The following is a 24,080-nucleotide window of genomic DNA, read 5'->3' on the forward strand; positions in this document are numbered from 1 at the left end:
TGGACGTCATTGGAAAAGTTAGGGAGGTAAAGATTTTAGACTTTTAATCGTATTTTCTTGTATTTTACAGCTTGCCCAACTAACAAAGAGCTCGACCATGCTCTTTCACACTGCACCAAAGTAATGAAGTACAAGATATACAATTAAATGATAAACAATTAAGGTGCCTGTTTTTTCACTACTAAAGGTCCACAGTATACAGTATATTAAAAATGCAACATTTTCTGTGGATTAACAAAAACGTTCTGCTTTATAATTCCAGGACGGTTTGGGCAGGAGGCTACCAGAAGATTTTACATCATTTCACACAGTAAATTTAAACCCAGAGTGTTGTGCTGCCAGATTTCTCTCATTAACTACAGCAGCATTTCTTTATCATGTAGAGAAAACTGAGACTTACTATTGAAATTGCACTTCTTTTTCTTATACTGAGATATCTCAGATTGATTAAATGTGCCGTTATACTCACCCTCTACAATGAAGGCAACAGATAATAGTTATTTTTTTGAAATTCTCTTTCACTGCTCGTGTTCTTCACAACAGATTCAAGCTGAGTACATTTATTAGAACTAGAATTTAGACAGGAATAACATTTATCTTCTCGTGTACTAATAGTAAGGTTCATTTACCTTTACACAACGCATGGCAGAGCTGTCCGCCAATGCATTACAAAGGCTGTACTTTTTCACTTTTACTCGAGTAAGAAGTTGCTTTAGTACTTTAACATTTACTGGAGTATTTTTTAAACACAGTGTCTGGACTTTTGCCATCTCTGTAATACTTGACCTTAAAAAATGGAATATTAAAGTTTGGTTTCTGTGTAAGCACTATAAAATAAATTCTACTTGATTTGACACCCTCTATACACAAAAATGAGCCCAAAAGGTTCCTCTTGTGGTGGAACAACAGCTATATTAAACAAGCCCATTCTAAGAGCTGTCATTGAACATAGTTCTTGCAGTGTGGGCACAAAAGATAGAAGTACTTTCTACAAGTTAGTAGAAATCTCAGAAAGTTCCGGTGTGCACTGCACACAGTCTAAAAAAAGGTATTTAAATATAAAACTATAATTTGCATATGTGTAACTTTGTTTTGTTGTTGACTTTCAACAGTTATAATGATACTGTATAATTCTTAGCATTGTTTCCTCTGGTTATTTTTCTCAGTTTGGTTGCCCGTGGTCTGATTTTATAAGACATTTTATACCACCACAAAGCTTTCAGGAAAATAATATCAACATTAGAGCCAGTGGAAAATTTCTCTCAATGTAGTTTTTTTTCTTTTATCTGCAATGTTGTGGCCATTTTCTTAAAGTATACAAAAGAGTGAAATTCACAAAGAGCATCATTGTATAAATCTCACATATGACTCATGACATGCTGGCTGTTCCAACTTTTGTTGTTTCTTGCATTACCACGACTCTGCATCTACAAAGCTAAGTAAACATTGTTACCAACCAATAATACAGATCAGCTTTGACATCAAAGCGTCTTTTCCACAGTCAGGGCGACTGTGGTGAGACTGTAGCCTTTGTTTGGTTTAAAATGATCAGCATTATGCTACGGGGTTTTGATTCCACAGCACTGGCCTTGATGTTTCATATTTTTTTCAGTCTGATGAGCAAGTTTGGGTTTATTTCATGGGAGAAATCATCTCAGTGCACTAACTTTAAGGTAAAAAGTCATAACCACTATTTTTACTCCACTACAGGAAAAATGTTTGCTACCCATTGCTGACACACTGACTTCTTCAGAAGGTGATGCAATTGCAATATATCAGAGGCTTTTTTAAGGACGTAAATTTTTGTTAATGCTGTTGAAATTTGTACCAGCTACAGATCAAAGTCATAAAACATCATAGAGCAATACTTTTTAGTGCACTGAACAGGATCAGTGAAATCGCTCAAAAACATAGAGCTTCCTCAAGAGTTTGAAGACATTTCAAACAGATAACCATTTAAATATGAAATATATTGTAGGTTAGGGTTAGGTCATTGGTAGAATATATATATATATATATCCATCAGGGTTTGCCAGTTACTGAAAGTGTGTATGTGGATCTGCCTTAACTTAGTCAATATAAAACTTATAAAGTTTGATTGCTAAAGCTTCAGTCACACACACCTGGAAACCTGCAGGGAACTCCTCGCCAACCTCTTGTCGCTAGGGAAAAATATATATTCGTTGACTCGTTTGTGAGTGGTTGCTGGCGCCAAAAGGAGCTGCACCAAAAATCTCCTTGTGATTGTTTTCATCACTAGCAGATTGCCACCGTCACCCACATGAAAGTCACAGGCTGTATCCCTCTTTGCACCCAGTTTCACCTAGCATCTGCTAGCAATCTATAGCAACCATTCACCAACTGGTTGGAGAATACAAATTTATTCCCAGTGACACGAGTTTACGGAGTGGTTTCCTAATGGTCTCTTGGCCTGCGTGACGAGAGCCTTAGCAGTTGATTTTACAGCATCTACCAACAACCTCAAGCAACCACTTGTCAACTGGTTGAGTGATACACATTTTTCCATAGTGACTGAAGGTTGCCAAGGGGTTGCCAACCAATCCCTAAGCCTGTTTCACTGGGGCCTGAATTCCTCACAAATTCCCTTCTGTTATGTTAAAATAATGCTAAGAACTGTACACATTATAGCCCAATAAAAGATTTCTGTGGCTATAATCAATGACCGGTTAAGCTACTTCCCAACCCTTCTGTACCTACATAAAAATGATTACATAAAATGTGCTGCTTAATATTAAACGGATAGGAGAAACTCAATTAACAGATTCACCCCAGAAGTCTTCGTGCATAAATATGCTTTACAGACTGTAATTAGATTTAATGTTGCTTTAACTTGATTGACTTTTTGTCAATACTAGTTTAAGTCCGTAACATCCAGAAATTTCCTCCTCTTTGCCAGGTTTGTGCTGATTCAGACATCTGTTCCATTTGGCGTATGCATGTTGTGAACACTCTACTTGGTGCCCTGGGCCATTTAACACTTGCTCAATATCTTAAAATGAAACTGCCTGTGTAGATTGCCTTGGAAAGGTGCCTGCAACAGAAACACAGTTTGGGTTGAGGGGATGCTGCTTGCAGAAAGGCCTAAGGCAAGAGATTAGAGGTAGAATGTGATAAAGCTTAGTACTGCCAGAAAGGCTCTTGTCTTGGCAAGTTGTATCTTATGTTAATTGATGAGCTTTGTTTTCCTGTTTTTAACTTTCTTCTAGTTTTTTGTCCTCGTATATTCTCTCAGTGATCCTAACATGTTTTCAAAAGACTTCAAAGTATCCTCAACAAAATACAAGATCAACAGAAATATCCATATAATTAGCTCCAGGTAAAGCTGACAAATAGATGGACTTCTGATTGCCTTCGAGGCTCCGAAAGGCTTTGAAAGCAAAGTAAATGATAACTTCTTTTTAATATACTTAGCTTAATTTATTTATGAAGTAGAGATCTGTGATCAAAAGCTGTATTTTTATAGTGCTCTTTTAAGCCAGACCGTGAGGCACAGTATAACACGTACTCTGCTAGTAAACTCTGATACAACCAGGAGTTGAACAACCAAAACTAATTACAGGTTCATCATATGCTTCTGAAAGTTCCTTATTAATACCAGACAATATATCATCATGTTGCCTAGCAGCCACATAACAATGGACTAAAATCTGCAGACTGGACAGTGGACCAGTGATTGCAAAATATAAAGATCACCTCATAAATATACAGGTCAAACGTTAAAGGAACTACACTGAATATTTGGGGGTTTTTTCATCCCTTTTAAGTGGTGTTGCCCAATCTCTCTCTCACACACACACAGACACACACAAACACAGTACATTATGAAGAACACTGGTATTAGATGAGCAGCTCGTGGCCTATATTTAATTAAATGTTAAACTGAAATTATGTACAAACTATATTAAATGCAGTAGACATTTTATCTTTTTTCGTGACCCAGCAACATTATTCGATTTGATTTTATTATTTAATTTGATTTGACTTGACTTTTAGAGTGAAATTAGACACTCATTGCATCAGGAAAAAAAATTATATGTCCACACGCCTAGCTAATTTGCGTCAGCCAATAAACAACCTGTAAATCAATCAACAAGATGGTAACATAATTACATTAATGGGAATTCCATATACTATCAACATAAGATAAAAAGAATAACTACCAAATGTTTTTTCCTGCACAAAAAAATGTACTATATTTAATGTATGTAACTGAGACCAAAACATACTGTTTAACTGCCACTGAACAACATGAACTCTATATGGGTTAAATATCTAATCCATAGAGCATTAAATACATGTTATTTATGCTTCTTCATATTACAGTTTATGAACTACAAGCAGACAGTACAGACATCCAACTAAATTGGTTTATTACATTAGACATGATTAGATTGATATTAAAACAGATTAGCTGTGATTTTTGAAGCTCAGCCTGAAAGAGTTACGCATGTGGATGTGTACATTTTGTGGTTTTGTCCTTGTTAGAGGTATGGCAATATGGCAATGCATGTTGGTTGGCTGGCTAGACGGTCTAACTCTTAATTTTCTAATCTAAAAAAGTTAGAGTAATAAAATAATCAAACAAATATGACATTCTGTAGAGACATTCATGGTCCTAACAGGTTGAAATTGTGTTTCATATCTTATTAAATAGAACACTTGATGCTTGTTTTCTTAATGACTGAAGAAGGAGTATCAAGCAGAGTAGCTACTTTGTTGTTGTTGTGACCATTCAGTCATGTGAAAGCTTTCACAGGACCCAAAACTAAGTACTCTCACTGCTTGCATAGAAATGATAAGGGTATTATAATTTCTATGAAAGCAGTGAGAGTACTTACGCATTTGATCATCAACAAGTATGAAAAAATACACACACAAGTACTGCTTCCATAGGAATAGGAAGTAAGGATAAGCAGCAGTAAGTGCATTTGACCAACACAAGATTTGGCAGTTTGATGGTCTGGGGCATTCAAGGGTCTATTAATACAATGCAATAACCTTCCAAGAAACAGACATCATAAAATGTTACAATAAATCAGTGACAGTAGAGTTAGAGAAAGACGGAACAAGTATGGCTTACTCGGGAATACTCCCAGGAGAAATCTCTTTACATTTTCAAAGTTGCTGCTAAAGAAAGAATTGTGGAATAAGAACTTCATACCAACTGTTATGCACGGTGGTGGAGGGGTAATGACTTAGGTTTGTTTTGGAGCCACACGATCAGAGTATCTTCCACTCATTGAGTCGACCATGAACTTGTCCATACACCAAACAGCTAAAGCTTGGCTGAAATTTGGTTATGCGACAAGACACAGTGATTCCAAGCATATCATCGAATGGCCCACCCAAATGTTCAGAGCTCAACCTGACTGACATGCTGTCATGGTACCTTAAGAAAGCTGTGCATGAATGAATGCCTGCAAACCTTAATGAACTGAAGAAACATTATTAAAAAAAAGCATGAACCTCCACAACAATCTAAAAAACTGATAAAACTAAATTTGCACCAGACAATATGCTCAGCTTGAGGCTGCAAGAGTGAGATTCACACAACAATAGAGGATACTGTGTCTACATCATACTGGCTCCAGCAAGAGGTTAATGAAGAATCTTAACAATTGCATTGGAGGTTGTGAAATTTGGTGTACATATTGTTTTAGAAGGAGATGACAAATGTGGCATCATCAGCAGGCCTAATTTTTATTTAATCCCTTTAAGGCTTAAAAACACTTTTGAAACAATAGTATTGATATTATTTGGAGCTATGGCCTGAAAGCTGCCTAGTGCAACATTAGGGGTGTAATATACACGTATTGACACTATGTGGACTAAAATATTGGGCCACACCGCTTAGTCTTTTAACTCGGGTATTTTTAGTCCTGCTAGAGTTACATAAAATCAAGGACCTAGCCATATGATCTACATGGAACAAGTAGGTTTGTGAAATTTCTTCCCTTGTAGATATTCAAAGAGCAACAGCAAGTGGTATTATTGCAAAGTGGAAGTGTTTATGAACTACAGCAACTTATCTTACTGTAACTTAAGTAGCAAACAACAGAAAGTTACAGATCAGTTGCTGATTGCTGAGGCGCCAACGCTCTGCTGACTCAATAACTGTAAAGCTCCATACCTCCTTTGACATCGACGTTAACACAAAAACTCTCCATCAGGAGCTCCATGGCGTGGGTTTCTGCAGCCGAGCAGCTCTTGTAGGTGTATTGTGTAGGTGGCCCAGTACTGTAGTCCATATGGTGCAGCTATATGGCTGAGAGTTTATTTCATGCACTCAAAGAGCCAAAGTGAAATAGAAATCTAAATTAAAGCCTGATGTCCTGCTATAAAGTGAATGGTTTTTTCCATTACAAAATATCATCAACCATCCTTCCACATGTCCACACTCTGTCCACTACAGTAGCTTTCTCCAAACCCATTTCCCTCATAGCATTCTCCACAGGGCCATGTTTGATTGATGGGCCTAGGGACACTTCATGGTGCAGTGTACCTAATCGTGAAGTATAGACTTGCTGTAACGCTCCATTAATGCCCCGCGGCAGCATGGTGTAGTGGTTAAGGAAATGGACCAAGGAAGAGGAGGTCAGTGGTTCAGATTCCCTAAGGGTTCGCTGCTGCCTTCACTCTGCTCATTGTCCAATTGGAAAAATGAATTGTGACAGTTTGTGGGGTAATTCATGAGTGCAAACACAGAATATGATCTTGAGCAGATAAACGTTGTTATAGACGTTAAGGCAAACGTGACCTTCTGGCTTGTCACAGAGGAAAAAGTCAAATCTGCTATTGACACAATCTGTTAATGAGCTTGTCAGTCATCACAGTAGTGTCTGTTTACTCTCAGGATGAGAACCTGTAGGAGGTTAAGAGTGTTGCTGACATGTTTGCTGAGTTTGAATGATTACGTTCTCAGATATGCGACAACCATAAAGAGAAATAGTGGCAGAAGGTAGGATTCTAACTTCCTGTCAGAAGGATGAGCTCCAGAGATAGGCATACAGCCACACAAGTCACTTTAAGGGCAGCAAATTGGATTGCTTGTTGGTCCAGTGACTGATGAGTTAATTAAAGTGGAAGGGTATGGAGAAAGAAGTCAGACACTGCTCCATTTATTTATTCTCTATTGACTATCTCCATGCACTTCACTAGCTAGAGTAATCGCTGCCTTTCTGCCCATGAAAACAACTAAAGATGAGGAAATGGACTTTGTCAAAATTACAAATCAGGTGCAAAAGATGAAAAAGAGAAGTAATTTCAACTGAATGCATCGTATTTAGATGAATTATTAGCTAAATGATTATAAATAATACATACATTCTGCTAATACAGAATATCTCAAGGCAGACTTGCTAAAAAATCAAATAATGAGCGAATCAGTGAATTAAAACTGTAAGACTGAATCATGTGTTTCTTAAAAAAAAGTCTTCCAAGTCTAAAGGAAATTGTTACAAAACCACAACAGTACCAACAGTCTGTGTCCACAGCCTCCTGCCTGCTCAAATTATCACCGAAGTCTGGATCAGTCTTACAGCTATTCACCCCAAAAGCTTGATAATGGAGGTCATTAATAGTAGTAATTAGCAAATTTTCAGCGCAAGGGACTAGAACAAATAAAGCAAACGAGTGTATTTGTCAGGGATTTAGTGTGAGAGCCTTAATGGAGCACTCTGGCTTCATATTCTGAGAAGAGAAGTAATTTGAGCTCAGGTTTGTGACAGGTGCTGGAGGAAAAAGTGGGGGAGGTTGAGAACACCACGAAATGTGGTGAGGCCACACGGCGAGCGTGCCGAGACGGATTAGGACTTTTTTTAGAAGTGGGACGTGTGTCGTGGGTGTTGCACTAGGGACCCAGGTGGTGCCCGAAGAGAGCGTGGCACGTCTGCATGCTTTTTTCTCTCTGTCTATCAGCCAGAGCTTATGCACTGTCAGGGAAGAGGAACAGGGTGAACCCGAAACAAAGAACAATTAGACACTGTTCAACCAAAGCTGGATTTGCATGAGCAGCATCATACTCTTTGTTACAGTTACACAAAGACCTACTGGAGAATCACTTCTGTTTTAAGTGAGATGGAAATTGTTTTGATTGATGTGAAGTCAGGCTAATTATATGTTTTTGAAATTTTGCACTTTCATTAGCAGCATTTGACTGAATGATTCAGTTTACAAAGAGAATTTGGGGGTAAGGGAAGACTAGATATGCACTGAACTGAACTGCATTTCCTCTCCTTCTCTTACTTCCTCTCTTGTCACACTCATACACACAAATGTATTTACATAGCTGATAACCAAATATACCTTTGAACTAAACTCAAGTTTAAACACCTTATTTAAACCAAATCTGAAGACAAATCCACAAGACAAGTCTTTCCTGCGGTGCAATGTTCCTCTTTCACCTGGAGCTAAATATTGACCAAGCATAAAAGTCATTTCATTGTTGCAGAGTGCAAAGAGACTCTCCCTCCATAAAAGCAGAAGGGATTACATTTGCTGGACTGTGAGCATCTCTCTGAATTTAAAAAAAGGCCTCTGGGAATAATCACCTTTTTTTTTTTTAAGATGTGCTGTATTTTAATACAGAACTACAAGGTGAAGGATCACTTGACTGCATCCCAGTGCTCAGCATAACAAGCAGTCAAATATAAAGTGCAGTGCAGGTCTTTGTTCAAGTGATCCACCCAGAATCAGTGGCCAGAAATCACTACGACACAAACGTGGGAAGAACTGTTTACGTGCAGCTAAAGGTAAAATGCACATGTGTTGATTTTTTGGAAGTGGAATAAAGTAAAAACAACCAGTTCAATAATGCAACAATCGTCAAATGTAAATTCACGTTACTTATAAAAACGTGGCATATAATTGTAGCATGTAGAAAAGTTCAGTCAGCCTTTCACTTGTTAAATTTCAGAGCCTTCTGACTCATGACCTTAATTAGGTCCAAGCTGACTTGTTTGGAGCTGTAAGATCAGATCATCTGTCAGCTGCTGACAATGAGCTTCATAAATTTTCTGACTGTTTAGGCTCCCGGGAGTAAACACTGAAGAAACTGAAGATAACTGATGCCTCGAAAGCAGAAAAAGGCATCTGAAAGATATGAGAAAGCTGCCAGCTTTTTTCCACTCTGCAAAATGTCCTTAAACGAAAGTCGGGCACAATATATGGAAGACTGACTTCCCCACAAAATTCAGCATCTTCAGCACAAAAACAAAATCTTAATCATTTTAAAATCATATGCTGCAGACATTATGAATTCAAAATCTTAATCCACATTTCTGGAGGAAAGAATGACTGAAGTTTGATTAAAATAACACCTTGCATGCTGTAAAGTGTGGGTGTGGATATATTCAGATTTGGCATATATGATAATCAATGGCACATGAAGGATCGCATGAATAGAGCCCTGATTGAATTCCTCTAATTAAAAGCAAATTATGAGTGCTATGTCATGCAGACAGTTGAGAAGTGTGAAAGGAGGCTGGCTTTAACAATATGACAAAGCTCCAATGTAGACCTCAAAGTCCAACTTAAAGTACTTGAAGAAATTCAAGCTGAAGCTTTCAGAATGGCACTCCAGCTAAAGATCTGTGGGCAGATATTTAACGTGCTGTGCCTGAAAGAATATCTCAGAGCTTGAAATGATTGGCAGAAAAAAAGTGTGTGGAAAAAGTAAAAATGAAAAATGGAAAGAGTCCCCGCAAGCTACTACACCCGCCAAACGATGACACCGAGTCTTAGAAAGAAGCCCAGATTTTATAAATGCAAATTAGATTTTTCGTCTTTTTGTAAATTTGTTGTCTTTTAAATAAAAAAGGTAACACTGCAGTTTGTTGCAGGGGCTCTAATTATCATGTAATATGTGCATAAAAAGGTAACAAGAAAACATTTTTAAAGCATCACTTGTAACAAGACCAAAGACTAGAAAAACATCAAAGGGATAAAATGGCCAGAACAGCAGTTTAAACATGAGTTTAAATAACGTGAACAAAGGTGACGTGACTCAACGGGAAAGTATAATGCTGGATTCTCATTATAAATATAATGTTGTAATACATAAATTGGCAGTGTGTTGCTGCCAATTTCAAGATTTAATTTATTTGATTACAAGAAGCTAATGGTGAACCATTTCTCTGGGTCATTCCTGACTTGATTATTGCTTTTTATGTGGGTTCTGTGGTCTCTGAGCTGGTTGGCTAAACAAGTTTTCATAAATAAGCCTGAAACGAACCCTTGCTTTTTAAAAACGTATACTAGGAAAAATCCCACAGCTTTTGAAAAAAAAAAAAGTGATTACTTTTTTTTAAATAGAGACATTTTATACATGCAGATTAAAGCATTCTCTTCCAGTAAATCAGCACCGGGTTGGTGTGACAAACAGGTGCTGATTTGCACTTTTCTGCCCGTCAAGCATTTGCCAGTTAGAGGAAACAAGGACTTTATCTGTGTTTCTACACGTTACATGTTTGAGGAAAGTCTGCTGTGCTTCTGCATCTAGTTCAGAGGAAATTGAATCAGTTTTATTAACTCAATTTTGAGGAGCTTTCGAGGTTGACAGAGAAGGATATTATTCCAGTCTAGACCAGCCTACGCATTTCATTCGACAACATGCTGTAATGAAATTAAAAATGACTGAGTGTAACTATGCAATTTACCATTTTGACATGTTTAAGAACTCAGTCACTCTGCAGACACGTGAGACACATTTGTCCACATACGCATCTGAAAACAAGGGAACGACTGAAAACGTAACAATCCCAAATTTTATTATGAGATATATTGATTTCTATCAGTTTGGAGCCATGTATAATTAAAAACTTTCATTATATATTAATTTTATTACTCAGTTACTGATATAAAATGATTTACCTTCCTCACAGTATTTAATTTGTAGAGAAGTGACAGCAACTATTTTGTGATTGTTGGAAATCTCTTTTGGAATTACTGACTGATGAAAGTCACTCTTAAAAGTCTTAAACTTTAATTCATTAACTTTTACAACAGCAACGAAACACATCACACACACATCAGTGGCAGCTACTTACCCATGGTGCAGTTGGTGGTGAAGTGGGGCTCAATGGTGGCCGTATCATCCTGCGGGATCCGCTGATCGTAGCTGGCTGAGATCCGAAAAGGTGATCCTCCGTTTGCCCCCAGGGTCAGGTGGACCACTGCCCAGCTGCCAAGAAGAGAAAGCAGGAGCAGGATCAGTGCGAAGAGCAGACACCATGGCTGACAGAAAAACCTACACCGGCTGCGGTTGAGAGGGGTGAGTGTAGCCTGGGCCTGCTCAGCCTGGACGACGGAGGTGGGACTGTCCAGGGCTGCACTGGAGGCTGACATGGTAGCTGCCTCATTCCCTTCCATTTTGGCAGGGTCCCTTTCTTCCTTTGCATGGTGATGCATGGCCCACCCTTTGAGGCCACCCAGACTCTGCAGGTGTAGAGGAGGTTTTAGAGGTGGCCAGGTGTCAGGTGGTGCCCTTGTTGAAAGATTACAATAAGCGGTGTGAAGCCGGCACACGCTTACGGATTGAAGCCACAAATGCAGAAAGTGTGTGTTCAAGAATCGCCAACACACTGAGGCCAAGTTCTAGTGTCTTAGTGAGCTGAAAGTCCTGCACCGAATGCTGTTTTCCCTCAAGCGCCCAGCTGGCTTTGTGCAGTTCAACTGTCCCTAATTTTATTAAGCAAATTGTGCTGATTTCTCTTTGGCTCCCGGCTCATCAACAATCTCTCTCTCTCCCTCTCTCTCCCCTCCTCCTGTCTCCTGCCCATCCCTACATACAAATCTTGACAACATGGATAGTTAATGTCCCGTGAACAGCTACTTCCCCGATGAGATCGTAAATTCAAGTATGCCACACCTGCACATAGACACACCAGCACAAAGGCTACAGAAAGCTACAAACGTTCTATATGTTGTATTATTAATACAATAGTAACAGGTGGAAAAACTACACCATGCATAGACCATACATATTTTATTAACTACATCTTTGACATGTTGCATGGACTGCAGCATATTACAATGCTAATGCTCTCACTTTGTTATGTTTACATAATGATAAATAAATTTAGCTGCTATTTAATAGACTTCTGTGAATTATATACTGTAGATAACATTTTTAATTATCTTAATCTGCATCTAAAAAACTACTGAAATAACAGAAAATACAAGTGAAAACAAAAGCAAATATGTTGTGTTTAGACTGAACTAAATTGTAATAATGTTTTTGTGATTCAAGTTTATGTCACACATAAGCCACACGCTGCCAATCCACAACAAACAGAGGATCGTGACGGCGAAAGTCAGGAGTTAATAACATTACTGAAATAATAAAACTAACACTGAAGCTAAAAAATAAGTACAGAGGCATTGACCAACCAGGGACCGGAAATGGCGAATTCGTGGAATTCTTGGCCCTGATTTGGTAACTGGCCGGTCAGTTTCACAAATGTCTGATTATGAGCCGGTCCCTTTCATGCATGCATAACATGCAGAGAGGGGTGCAGGCAGATAATCGCTTATACTTTACACCAAAAAAGCTGATCCGAATCTTAAACCACCTTCATCCAGCTGAACATGGACATTTTGAAGAGTCTAAACACAGGCAGCCAGGCACCAGCCAGCAGCCTTGGTATGAGCGAAAAGAACAAAACAGTTATTAAGAATTATAAGAGAAAAGGGTCACTGTCCTGCTATCACATGGCTCTGGTGAAGATATAAAAAAGACGGAAAATGATATAAGCAAATCAAAATAAATTTGTTTTGTTATATAAATCTTGCTTTTCTTTGATAAGGTCAGATGTGCCGAGTAAAGGCAGGCGTACAGAAACTCATTTTCAGCTAATTATTTGCACATCTTTGCAGCACTTTATTCAGTCAGAGAAGATTTAACTTACTGCAGTTTGGGTGGAACTGTAAAGTTCAATTACTAATTTTGTTATGAAAACAAAACAAACATTTTTAGACTCCACTGCTCGCCAATGCATTACATGTTAACTACGATATAACCTTTTTCCCTCCTGGATCCTCGTTCTTTGTTTTTGTCAAACACTTGTCCCTCTAGTTTTTCCACTTCACATCCCCTCACATCCATTCCAATAGTTTCAGCAATCTCCTTCCAGGATTTGATGACATTTGTGACATAACATTGTTATCCTCCCACTGATAAATTCGAAAACTGTGGGGAAACAGCACCCAGAAATGCCAAAGGGGACAGTGCTGAACATAAATCAGGTGTTAGTTGGAGGAACTACTAAAGTAAAAAGTATATCTTTATTGTAAAAATACTAAAGTTTATGCTTTTGACTATTTCATTGAGAGTCCAAGCCTAGTTTCTGTATTGTAGGTGTTTTAAGCCTCCCCAGAGCCAGAGATTGTATTTATTGACCATTTTTAAAAGGTACCCAAAGACATGGCTCTCACTGCACAATAGCATTAGCATCCAAGAGTACAGAACATCATACCAAATACGGTGATGTGTAATCGATAATTTGCAATGTATCAATGCAATGTATCTGTGAAGTTTTGACTTTTTTGCACCAATCTGGAAAAAATATATACTTTTTCTTTTTTTTCCCTGGAAGTTTGGCTGTCTATGAAGTCTTTCATTAAATAGAAATCCGAGTCTTGTGATTTCAACTCATTGATACGAGTCTTGAGACATTTTCAGTGACCACACAAAGATTTCCTTCTTAAGACTGCTTGTTTCTAATAACTTTGAAAAATAGTTTGGTAGGTTGTGGTCAAACCTTGAGTGGTTGTGAAGAAAGTAAATGAAATACTATAGAAAATAATGCACACCTCCGGGCTAAAAAAGTAGATTTCCACCATGATAGAAGACCTTGGAGTCAATGGGAATACATTGGTAGGAAGCCTTGTGTTTCTTTTCACAGATTTATTTCCCCACACCTAGGTAACTTAGATCTATTTCCACACAAGGATTAAGAAAACCAAACACTTTCACTGCTTTATAAAGGTTTTAAGCCTTAGACCATTAGTGATGTTATTTTGAGAGATCTCAGCAGGTCTCTAGCTTTCAATTATGACAAGTGCACTGGGTAAAAGGGAGCTGTCTGTGTTTATTTTGGGGTTTATTTTGTGCTTTGTTTGGGTAGAATCGTGCTAGTAAGAGTACAGCAAATATGAATGCGCACACAAGCCCCCACTACACAAACAGGCTCTGAGCTTTTCTGATTTCCCCAATGTCTGCGCTCGAACTCAGAAGGCTTTGCGTTGCTACTTTCACCAGCTTCCCTTCTTATGTTTTTTCCCCTTCTGTTTTATGTTGCATTGCCTCTCCTCTGTCCTCCCTCTTTCTGGTGCTTTCACCTCTTTCCATTTACTTTTCGCTAAACCGTCTCCGCACCATCTCTCTCCCCCTCTTTTCATCCAGACACTGCTCACAGTGGAGGGAAGATGGGAAGTGATGTTACAGCACCATAGTACACCATTAGAGAACAGCTCTGCGGTATGGGACCTGCTACCTGTCATTCCCCTTAATAAGAAGGAAATGAAACCCTAGATAAGAGCTGCCACTGTCTCCTTGATAACCTTGAAATGATTTGCCAACTAAGTAATATACACATGATCTTGCTAAATTCATCACCAGCTCAGCTAAATATAGAAATGGTTTGGCTACATGATAACAATAAGATTGTTAGTGTGCATGGATGTTTAAAATAGATCAATTCAACACTATTCAAGGCAACCTCATGTCCAGTTAGATTCATATATTCAAAGATAAAATTATTAAAACCTATAATTTAGCATGGAGGTATACGGCAACATTTCCAATGTGATCATAAACAATTTAAGTTTTCAGCTGTTTTGATAAGTTCTAAGTGTTTTTGGTGTTCTTGGCTAGTTAGCTAGTGGAGGACTTTACCCACTTACTTAGTTTTGCTGATTGGACAGATTTAGGAAGACTGCTACTGGTTCCAAAGTTAGTTTATTTAAGAACAACAGACCCTATTATGTTCTTCAGTAGCAGCAAAAAGTGTGCCAAGTTAATGCTTAGTGCTACTGCAGAAACATTCTTGTATTCTTCTCAAGGTCTGCAATCTCAATAATGCTCATAAGAAGCACGATGGACCGGAACTCAACAGCTACAGCGATAACAAAGATCTGACTATGAATGATGATATGAATTTTCAGGGTTTTTCAGACTTTTCACTTTAATAAAAAGGAACAAAACACTCCTAAAACAAAACTGCTTTATCAATATAGAGCATTGTCTCGAGACTGATGAGGAATTAGCTTTAACACGTGTCTGGAAATTGAAGGGGTCCAAAAACTTTGGAAGCACATTGCAAACTTGATTTCTGTCCAGTAACAGGATAAAATTCTGTGCAAGTCTTAGTGTACTCAATTATTTTCATGTTTTTCATGCTATGTCTGTGCTGGCACTCACGGGACTCATTAACAAAGCGGTGGATACGAAAAGAGCTGCCAGGATACATCAGTTAAACATTTACATCTAATTAATAGTATACTATATGAGGCACAGTAGTCCTAAATAAAAATACAAAAAAAAGATAATGGATGATAAAGACCCCTCATGTGGGAAATAGATATACATGACTAATCTGAGTGCAGATGCTAATAATTCTCATTATGGTCCTCTGTGTCATAAAGGCCTGCTGGTTATTTAAAATCACCTGACCTTTGTGCAGACTGCTGTTTTTTCAAAGACTCTCCCATGATGGGAATGTTTTCTTCACCACAGGAAAACAGAACAAAACAGCTCAGACCGACTACTCTTTGCTGCCAATTGACAATTCTCATTTCATAATGCTTTTTATTTATGCTCCCCTAGTGCTCTGGCTAACGTAGCTCTTTTAATTTTCATTTGTTGTGAGTGTGCGCATGTGTGTGTTTGTAGGCTGCTTATGTCCTAACCACATTACGACTTATTTGTTATGGGTTCTGTTTTGCATTATCTGTGACTCTCATCTATCAGGACAAACAATAGACAAAGACGTGAGTTATGTTGGATGTTCTTTCAGTGTGGTAATGCTTCCCTAATGCTGTGAGGTGGACACTGCCAGAGTGAGCATACTGCACAGAGACAAGCTTTATAACTGCCTCATATACAGGACTATTGTCCATGTGTGTGGGTGATCCTGAGTTGGACTGAAGATACGGTCTAGATTAGCTTTTGTTTGGTCATATGATTAAATTCAGTTGATAAAAATATAGAAAAATGATTTAAGTAGCTGACAAATACTCCATTCCCTCAAATGGCCACAAGAGGCCGGCTCCAAAAGTGACAGGGGTGCCAAGACAGGCAGCTGTAGCCCCAAACTGTCTGCTTGAGCCTTATTTCAGCTAACCTCTGACCCTATTAGAGCACATGTGTATACTGTTTTTACATAATTGTCTTTACAGCTTTATCCTAGATAATTAAAACACTTGGTGCAGGTGAAAAAACTTTGTAACCCATAGAACTTTCTTTAAACCTAGATGTTTCATATAGTTGCTTATAAGACGTAGATGAGGGAGGATTTCGTTTTGTTTTCTTACAAATATAGGACAGACGTCCAAAGGTGATGTTTTCATTAAGTATTTTTACTCCTTTATGATGAAATGCAACATATCTGTTGTCAAAAGTGGAACGAAAGAAAAAAACACCTAAGCTGCATAAATATGCCAGAGAAGAGAAATTACTGCACTTTTGTCTTTTACATCAGAAATATGCTCATTCAATAAACTAGTAAACTCAACAATATCTCCTGTTGCTTGACCGGCTCTCTGTAGAAACCAAACGAGTGATTCTATGGCAGAAAAATCTTAACTATAATATGCCGGTAATAACAAAATGCAGCCTTGGGTCCTCAAGTCTGAGTGCAAAGAATGGAAAAGGTTTTTCAGAGTCCAAGTACCCTGTTGAATGTATCTGCAGTAAAACCAAAGGAAGGGGAGGACAGAAATGGAAACTGCTTTACATGGTAATGGAATTTTTACCCCCTAAGAGACATAGGCAGTGATTTTGATCATTCTGGCTATTTTAGATCGAAGTGGTATTTTTTTTTCATGGTGGAAAGATGAGATTGATTGAAAATGATGCTCGTACAAAATAGGTAAGCACGGAGGCAACTGCGTTTGAGGACTTCAGAGGTGGGGGTGGGGGTGGGGGGGGGGGGGGGGGGGATTGCTGCTGGATCGGGATCTCTACTTAAGCCACATTGATTTTGGCTGTCAAATGGCATAGTGCACAACAAGCTTAAGCCAAATATGTCAAGAAAAGTACAGATTAGACTGAATGGCCTGACATAGCCGAGCTGAATGAATGCCACTTCTCCACGCTATGCAGGATGCTTTTGAATGGTATCTGTTATGCTGCAATGCCACTAGACTGATAGGGTGGATGAGATAAGTAGGGTTGTTTCATATTAGGGACATGTTTTTAATCTCTCTCTCAAAGATGTCTCCAAGATTTAAAAAAAAAAAAAATTGTTATGCGGGAAAAATAACTCTAGGAAGCATTCTAGGAAGCTAAACTTTGGTATCAACAAATACATATCTTTTAGACAGTGAATAACAAAATTGCTTGATTTTGGCAGTTTGTGAACACTATCAACTTTGGAAGAATGGCTTAGACGACAGTAATCACGAGGCTTTCACATAATTTGCAGACTAAAACTTGGGATTGCACTCAAAGCAAGCATTAGCCATTGTACATTCAGATGAGTCACACCTGAATACAGCTATCTTGCATTTACAGTGCAGAGCAAATTATTCAGTGACTGAAAAATGAACAATCTGCCCCAAGCAAATTACAGAGGATGAAAGAAAACCCAACCAAACAAACAACCCCAGATTAAAAGGGAGAAAAAAAAAAGAAACAGGATGCAAGTGAGTCCACCAGGGATTCATGTCAGTGTGGTATTTTCAGATGGCCTAAAAACAGAGACAAAAAAATAAATAAAATCCAAAGGCAGACCAAGTGTGTAATCAATGGTCACACCTCCTACTGCAATGTGACTACTTCAGAAAGGTTTGTTTATGGTAATTACAGGATATATGAATTGCAGAGGTTTTTGAAAACACATGTGCGTTTTCCCAGAAGCTCATGAATACTCAAAGATAGAGCTGATGTGTTGATAACTGCACACTGACTTCTCTTTTGACCTGGGAGTTTCATTTCCATTTTGAAACCTGGATCTATGATGGATTTGCCAATAAGTTATACTCCATGAGCAATAATTAATTGTCCTCTTATCCCTTCTGTTTGGAGTCATGAAAGGTCAGAAGCAGGGAGAGCGGGACCAAGACCCAGGATAAACCACATTAGTGACAAAATATATGAAAATAATTTAGTCATAAACAGCATGAAATGGTGAAGCTGGAGTAGAGGTACGCTGCAAAGTGGCTTGCTGGTGCTCAGAGGCTGTGGGCAGGCTAATTCGGTTTAAATAGCAAGGTCTAAAAGAGATAACTGGTTGGATATGTAGCAGGGTGTTGGGTGAGCTGCTGTGCTTAGCCTGAGTTCATGGTCATGCCTGAATAAAGTATAATCAAGGTATACTCCACCTTGATTACACACAACCTAGCCAATGGGGCAAGAAGTCAAACAGTGAAGTGAAATGTAATTTTTTTTTAACTAAAATGTTCTTTTTTATGATGATCATTTTCACACAACGCGATAACGTCTATATTGATGCACACGTAAGACAAAATACGATAACTTTCAACTCTAAATTGAAGACTGTGGCATGAGAATGATGAACCTAATCACATTCTTCACTTTCACACACACTTTATTCCCGGTTGTCGCAACTTTACACTCTCAACAACACATCAACAACAACAATAATGGATTGGATTTATAGAGCGCTTTTCAAGGCACCCAAAGCGCTTTACAATGCCACTAGTCATTCACAAGCTACAGTTGTAGCCACAGCCACAGCCACGGCAGACTGACAGAGGCGAGGCTGCGCCATCGGCCCCTCTGGCCAACACCAGTAGGCGGTAGGGTAACGTGTCTTGCCCAAGACACGGGTTGGGTTGGACACAACGACCAGGACAGACAGCCCGGGGATCGAACCGGCGACCTTCCGGTTACAGATACGCTTCCCACGGTCGCCCCCGTGGCTCAGGGGCAACCGTGGGCAACGCAGCCAGGACCGAGTTTAGTCCTTTTATATGCAGGGTAGGTGTGACGAGCCGATGCAGCTCAGGTGTGTCCACCGCCCCCCGCAGCCACGCCGCTGTCCACGCCCTGCTGCAAAGACGCATTAGTGGAGTTGGTGTTTCTATTTGATGAAGTTGCTATTTTAGGTTCGACTCAAAGGGTCGAATTCAATTGAGCTGTTTTCAAGCACAGCAGCCAGAAAACAGCCCGGCTACTTCCTGCTCCGTTTGGGAAATATTACAGATCATTTATGTAAAGATAACTCTAAGAGAAAGGACAAGCTTAAAAAATACCTGCAGTAATGCACACTTATCTTTCTTGTATCTGCATTTCCATAACACAAAACTAAAATAAATTTTGCTACAATTAATAAAGGTGAAACTGTACATGGAATTTTTGCTGACCATAAGTACCTTGATCTGAAATGATTTAATAGAGAACTTTAGACAGGAATGGTGAAGGGTATGATGTGATTAAAAGATGACTGGGATATTTCTCTATTAGATGTACATGACGGCTATATATCAAAAGAATGGCAGGCCTACAGTCACCCCCATTTTCATTTTCTGAGCTTCCTTCTGCAGCTCTATAGAGAACACATTTTGCTAATGTCCTGAGCAAGTGTTAAATCAGATCTGATAATGATTACAGTCTTGTAATGAAATGTTATCTTTGGCATCCCCTGTCGAAGATCCCGTCATCAGTAAATTGTTTTAGCACACAGGGTGGACGTTAGCTTGGAAATCATAATCCAAATGAAATGAGTTCAAACCATTGAGCACGCTGCATAAAATACACAGGATTAAAAAAGAAAACACAGTGAACTTCACGTTTTGCTGACCTTATGAACATGTTACTTAACAGTTACAGTTAAATGATGATCTAAAAGGCTGAGCATCAGTGAGTTACGATTGAAGCCCAACTGATGTTTAGCTATTTGCTATTTTTCCATTGGTTACTGTTCTTAGTAGGTTCTTAGGTTCCAGCAGACAAAGCAACATAAAAAGAATGACTTTGGGTTATGAAGAAGAAGTTGTGGACCCAAAAAAAAGAAAAAAAGCTTATGAAACAGGATTATGTATCTTGTTATTCAGTGGTGACAGGCAGGTTTCGTCAGTTAACTGCCCATCTGCACTCTGATATCTCTTGCCAATTTTCGCAGGCTTCAGAATTTCTTTGAAAAGTATCTGAGCTTTACAAAAAAGAGGCACCAGTTCATTTTGCCACTATGACAGAAGAGCCTCAATAACCAGGGGCAGCCTGTCCATCTGGAGGAGCAAGAAACTCTCCCAGTGGCCCACCAGTGTGTGGGATCATACCAATGAAACACCCAAAACAGTCACATTCAGTTTGATTCTCCACTGCAGTGACCAGCTGGGTTCGTACAAGTATGTTTATGTGTGTGACTTGTTCTCTGTTTTTATGTTGCAGCTATAAATTCATCATATTTTTCTCAACACACCGTTCTTTCATTACCTTTACCTTAGCACTTGATTTACATATCAGGCTGCTCAATAAATGGCCTTTATCAGATGTAATCAGCCACTCATAATTGGTCAGTAGGCGCCCTCCTCCACCTTATACTAGGCTCAACAGACAGATAAAATACAATGCAATCAGTGACAAACATTAAAAAACAACTCCCGTCAGAGCAGGAACTCTGACAAAACCAAACTCTTTCTGTCTGTTTGTCCCAGTTAAATAGCAGTCTTCTAACTCAAATGCCAACAGATCAAAAACTATACAACTGTTGGCTTTTGAGAAAGACTTTGTTTCTAATGAGGCAAATCTTCCTACAATTTAGTGGTAAAATGGTGATTGTAGAGTGAAAATTGTGAATTTACCCATCAGTTGCAGAGAAACTTTTCAGATGAAGTTTTCAAGGCTCTTCATCCTAACTTTCAACATTCTGCCTGTTTAAATGAATGTTAAAATATGCATCAACTCTAAGTGTTTTGTTGGTCAAGTTGGTCATTTCAGTGGTTGAATGGTGTTTCGACAACAAACAGTGCAGAGAGATTAGGTAAAAAGTTTGTATTTTTTTGCATAGAAAACCAATCCCATCATTAACATGCAATACCGGCTACTTAAAATGTTAAAATGAACTGTCTGTGAAGGTTCTCAGTCATCCAGGTCATTGTAGTCAAAGGAGCTTGCAAAGAAAAGCGTCTGGACTTCTTTAAGTTGCTTGAAGACGTTTCACCTCTCATCAGAGAAGCTTCTTCAGTTCTAAGGTCAAATGGTGGGGAGTCCCAGATTTAAACCTAGTGGGAGCGACCATCTTTGAACAGAGGCGGTGGTTTACGACACCAACTGTGTGCCATCTATAATCCAGTTTTGAGTTCCCTCCCCAGACGCTTTAACGCCCACTCACATCCTGGGCCATCTGACCTCAGGAATTTGCATGATAAGGTGGGGCCAGGTTTCACAAGGAACTCACCCGAAACTCTGGCTGATTGGGACCCACACCCAGTTTCACACCTTGGCTCAGGCGATTAGAGGATCATCAGGGGGTCCTTTTGTCCCTCTGTGGGGGGACACTCCCACTAGGTTTAAATCTGGGACTCCCCACCATTTGACCTTAGAACTGAAGAAGCTTCTCGAATGAGAGGTGAAACGTCTTCAAGCAACTTAAAGAAGTCCAGACGCTTTTCTTTGCAAGCTCCTTTGGTTAAAATGAACTGCACCATTAAATCATGTGTTAATGAGCCTATTAATAGCAGGAGAAGACCTCCTAAGGGCAATCTATATGGTAATAACTTATAAACTATCAGCGTCTGATAATCTGTTTCAAATGTTACCAAGTCGCACGCTGGTATATTGTTTTTGTTTCATTTCAGGCATTATTCGCCAAAATTAAATGTATTCTTTAAATAAATTATGTATAAATAAATTGCTGCTGTGCGGTGGTTGTTTATGTTGATGTAGTGGACTGCAGTAAGGTAATTGTCTTGAATAATAAGCAGTGAGCAATGGCAAGGATAAAAGTGACACCAAAAAGCAGCAGCAGTCCAGTTGACTCAACATTTTCCACATCTGCTGACGCCATTATTCATAGCTACTTACACAGAGTGCAGCAGTAGCATCTTTATATTTCGCCAGCGTACAAACAACCAACAATGCAAGTGTTAAGCCAAACCACAGTGTTGAGTTGATGCACGTGTCATATAATAGTCTATTCAGTATATCGTTGAGAGGCACGACATGTCAGAAGCTATCCCATCTGCTTTCTGTCTCTGTCTTTTCCCATGTGTTATCATTTCATTTCCTATAGTTTCTTCTCTATCCGTGCAACCATTAGTTACATTGCTTCTCTCCCATTGATTTTTTTTTTGAGCTGGTTTCTTCGTGCAGTTCTATAATCAGATGTGTTATTCCACCTACACCCTCCTGTTCAGAATAACTCAGAGGTTACAACTCAACAGCCACAGTAATGATATTGTGCTGATTGAAATATCACAGCAGTTGTAAAAGTTGGAAATATTAGAGTTGGAGGCTAAAGGAACCACAGAGACACATTAAAATAGCTTGTAGAGAAAAAATGGCAATCACCTTCTCTTTGCGAATATAATGTAAAGTACTTTTTTGTTCAACTCAAGGAAATGCTCATGGATATTATCGTGGCAAACTGACATCAGCCTTGTCATTTATTTTGCTTTTGCTGCCCATTCTCCTCTGTACATGGCTGAACCTCAGCTCATTGGTGTTTTTCTTTCTTGTCAATGTCAAATTAAACTGCATATCCAATTTAATAAGGCTGTTGCTCTACCCTGCATGGCACATAAAGCATGCAAGACCTCAATAAATTACTAATTTCAGTGATGAAAACTTGGCCTCTCAATGTAAACTGCTGCGCTATTACGAAGATGGAAGGCGTGGGGGGAGAGATCACATGGCTCCTTGCACTTTTTAATTATGACCCAAATTCAATTACTGTGCACCCTCGTCCTTTACAGAGCCACGGGAAATTGCTCCAATCGAGTGACAGCACTTGTGATTAAAACATGTTCACTTTGTAACATAAAAATGCTGTTCACAGGAAATGGATGATGGCTTAAGACAAAAGAACAAAGTCACCCTCTCCTAATTGAATAATTTGTCTGTCACCAGAATTGCACGTTACCTTGCATGTTAGAACAATTTTCCCCTCACATGCACGTGCAAAGAACACATCTGCTATTCTCCCTGTTATCAGCATACGGGACAGATGTGCAGAAAGTTTGCCCTGGAAACTGCTCATCCAGATTCTACTTTGTACTCCTTGGTGGAACATAAACAAAGACATGAGAGGCTTGAAGATTTTTATTCTTCAAACATTTTACTTGCATTTTTTTTACTAAGAAAGTAGCCACTTTACTAGTATCTTGTATTCATTTATAGTAGAAACCTTGCAACGAACTACCAATCAACCCAGAAGGACGTGAATACAAAGACGTGCAGCTTTTAGGGTCACGCAGTTCTAAGACGTTATCTAGAAGGACTCACTCAAAGCAAAGACCTGTATGTGACTAAACCGTGACTAAGAATGGGAATTGTGGCAGAGTTTGGCGAAAACGCTGCCACATCATATTTCGCTCATTTCTTCCATTTTAGATGACAACTGACAGACTGCCGTTCGTGAAAAGCTACAACCAGTTAGAGCTGCCTGACTTGACCATCAGCGTCCAGCCAGCATAAGCTTTTCACGCTCACACAGGGAGGAAAATGATTGAAGAAAGAGGGAAAGAGTGTCCCTGGGCAGTCACAACATTTTTAGTGAAAGGTTTGCCACCTTTTCTCTATGTAGAAGAACTAGATTTTCAGTAGTTTAATGCTTTAGTAGATATTAGATGTATATAAGAACCTGAAATTAAATCACTTTTTAAATTCCATCTATCAATCCAGCCCTTCATTTAGCTCCAACCTTACGTTGGTGAAG

At 38.9% G+C, this 24,080-nt stretch overlaps 1 protein-coding gene across 2 annotated transcripts in view; it reads right to left on the reverse strand.

Moving 5' to 3' along the window:
- alk (ALK receptor tyrosine kinase) overlaps window positions 1–24,080 on the reverse strand; it is a 398,208-nt gene that overhangs the window by 77,128 nt on the left and 297,000 nt on the right. For both annotated transcript variants that reach the window (XM_006799378.3, XM_006799377.3), the window contains exon 5: window positions 11,067–11,200. In XM_006799378.3, the coding sequence (XP_006799441.2) occupies window positions 11,067–11,200 (134 nt within the window). The remainder of the gene's footprint in view (window positions 1–11,066; window positions 11,201–24,080) is intronic.

The sequence above is a fragment of the Neolamprologus brichardi genome, chromosome 19, assembly GCF_056152115.1.
Source record: "Neolamprologus brichardi isolate AB-2024 chromosome 19, ASM5615211v1, whole genome shotgun sequence".
Taxonomy (NCBI): domain Eukaryota; kingdom Metazoa; phylum Chordata; class Actinopteri; order Cichliformes; family Cichlidae; genus Neolamprologus; species Neolamprologus brichardi.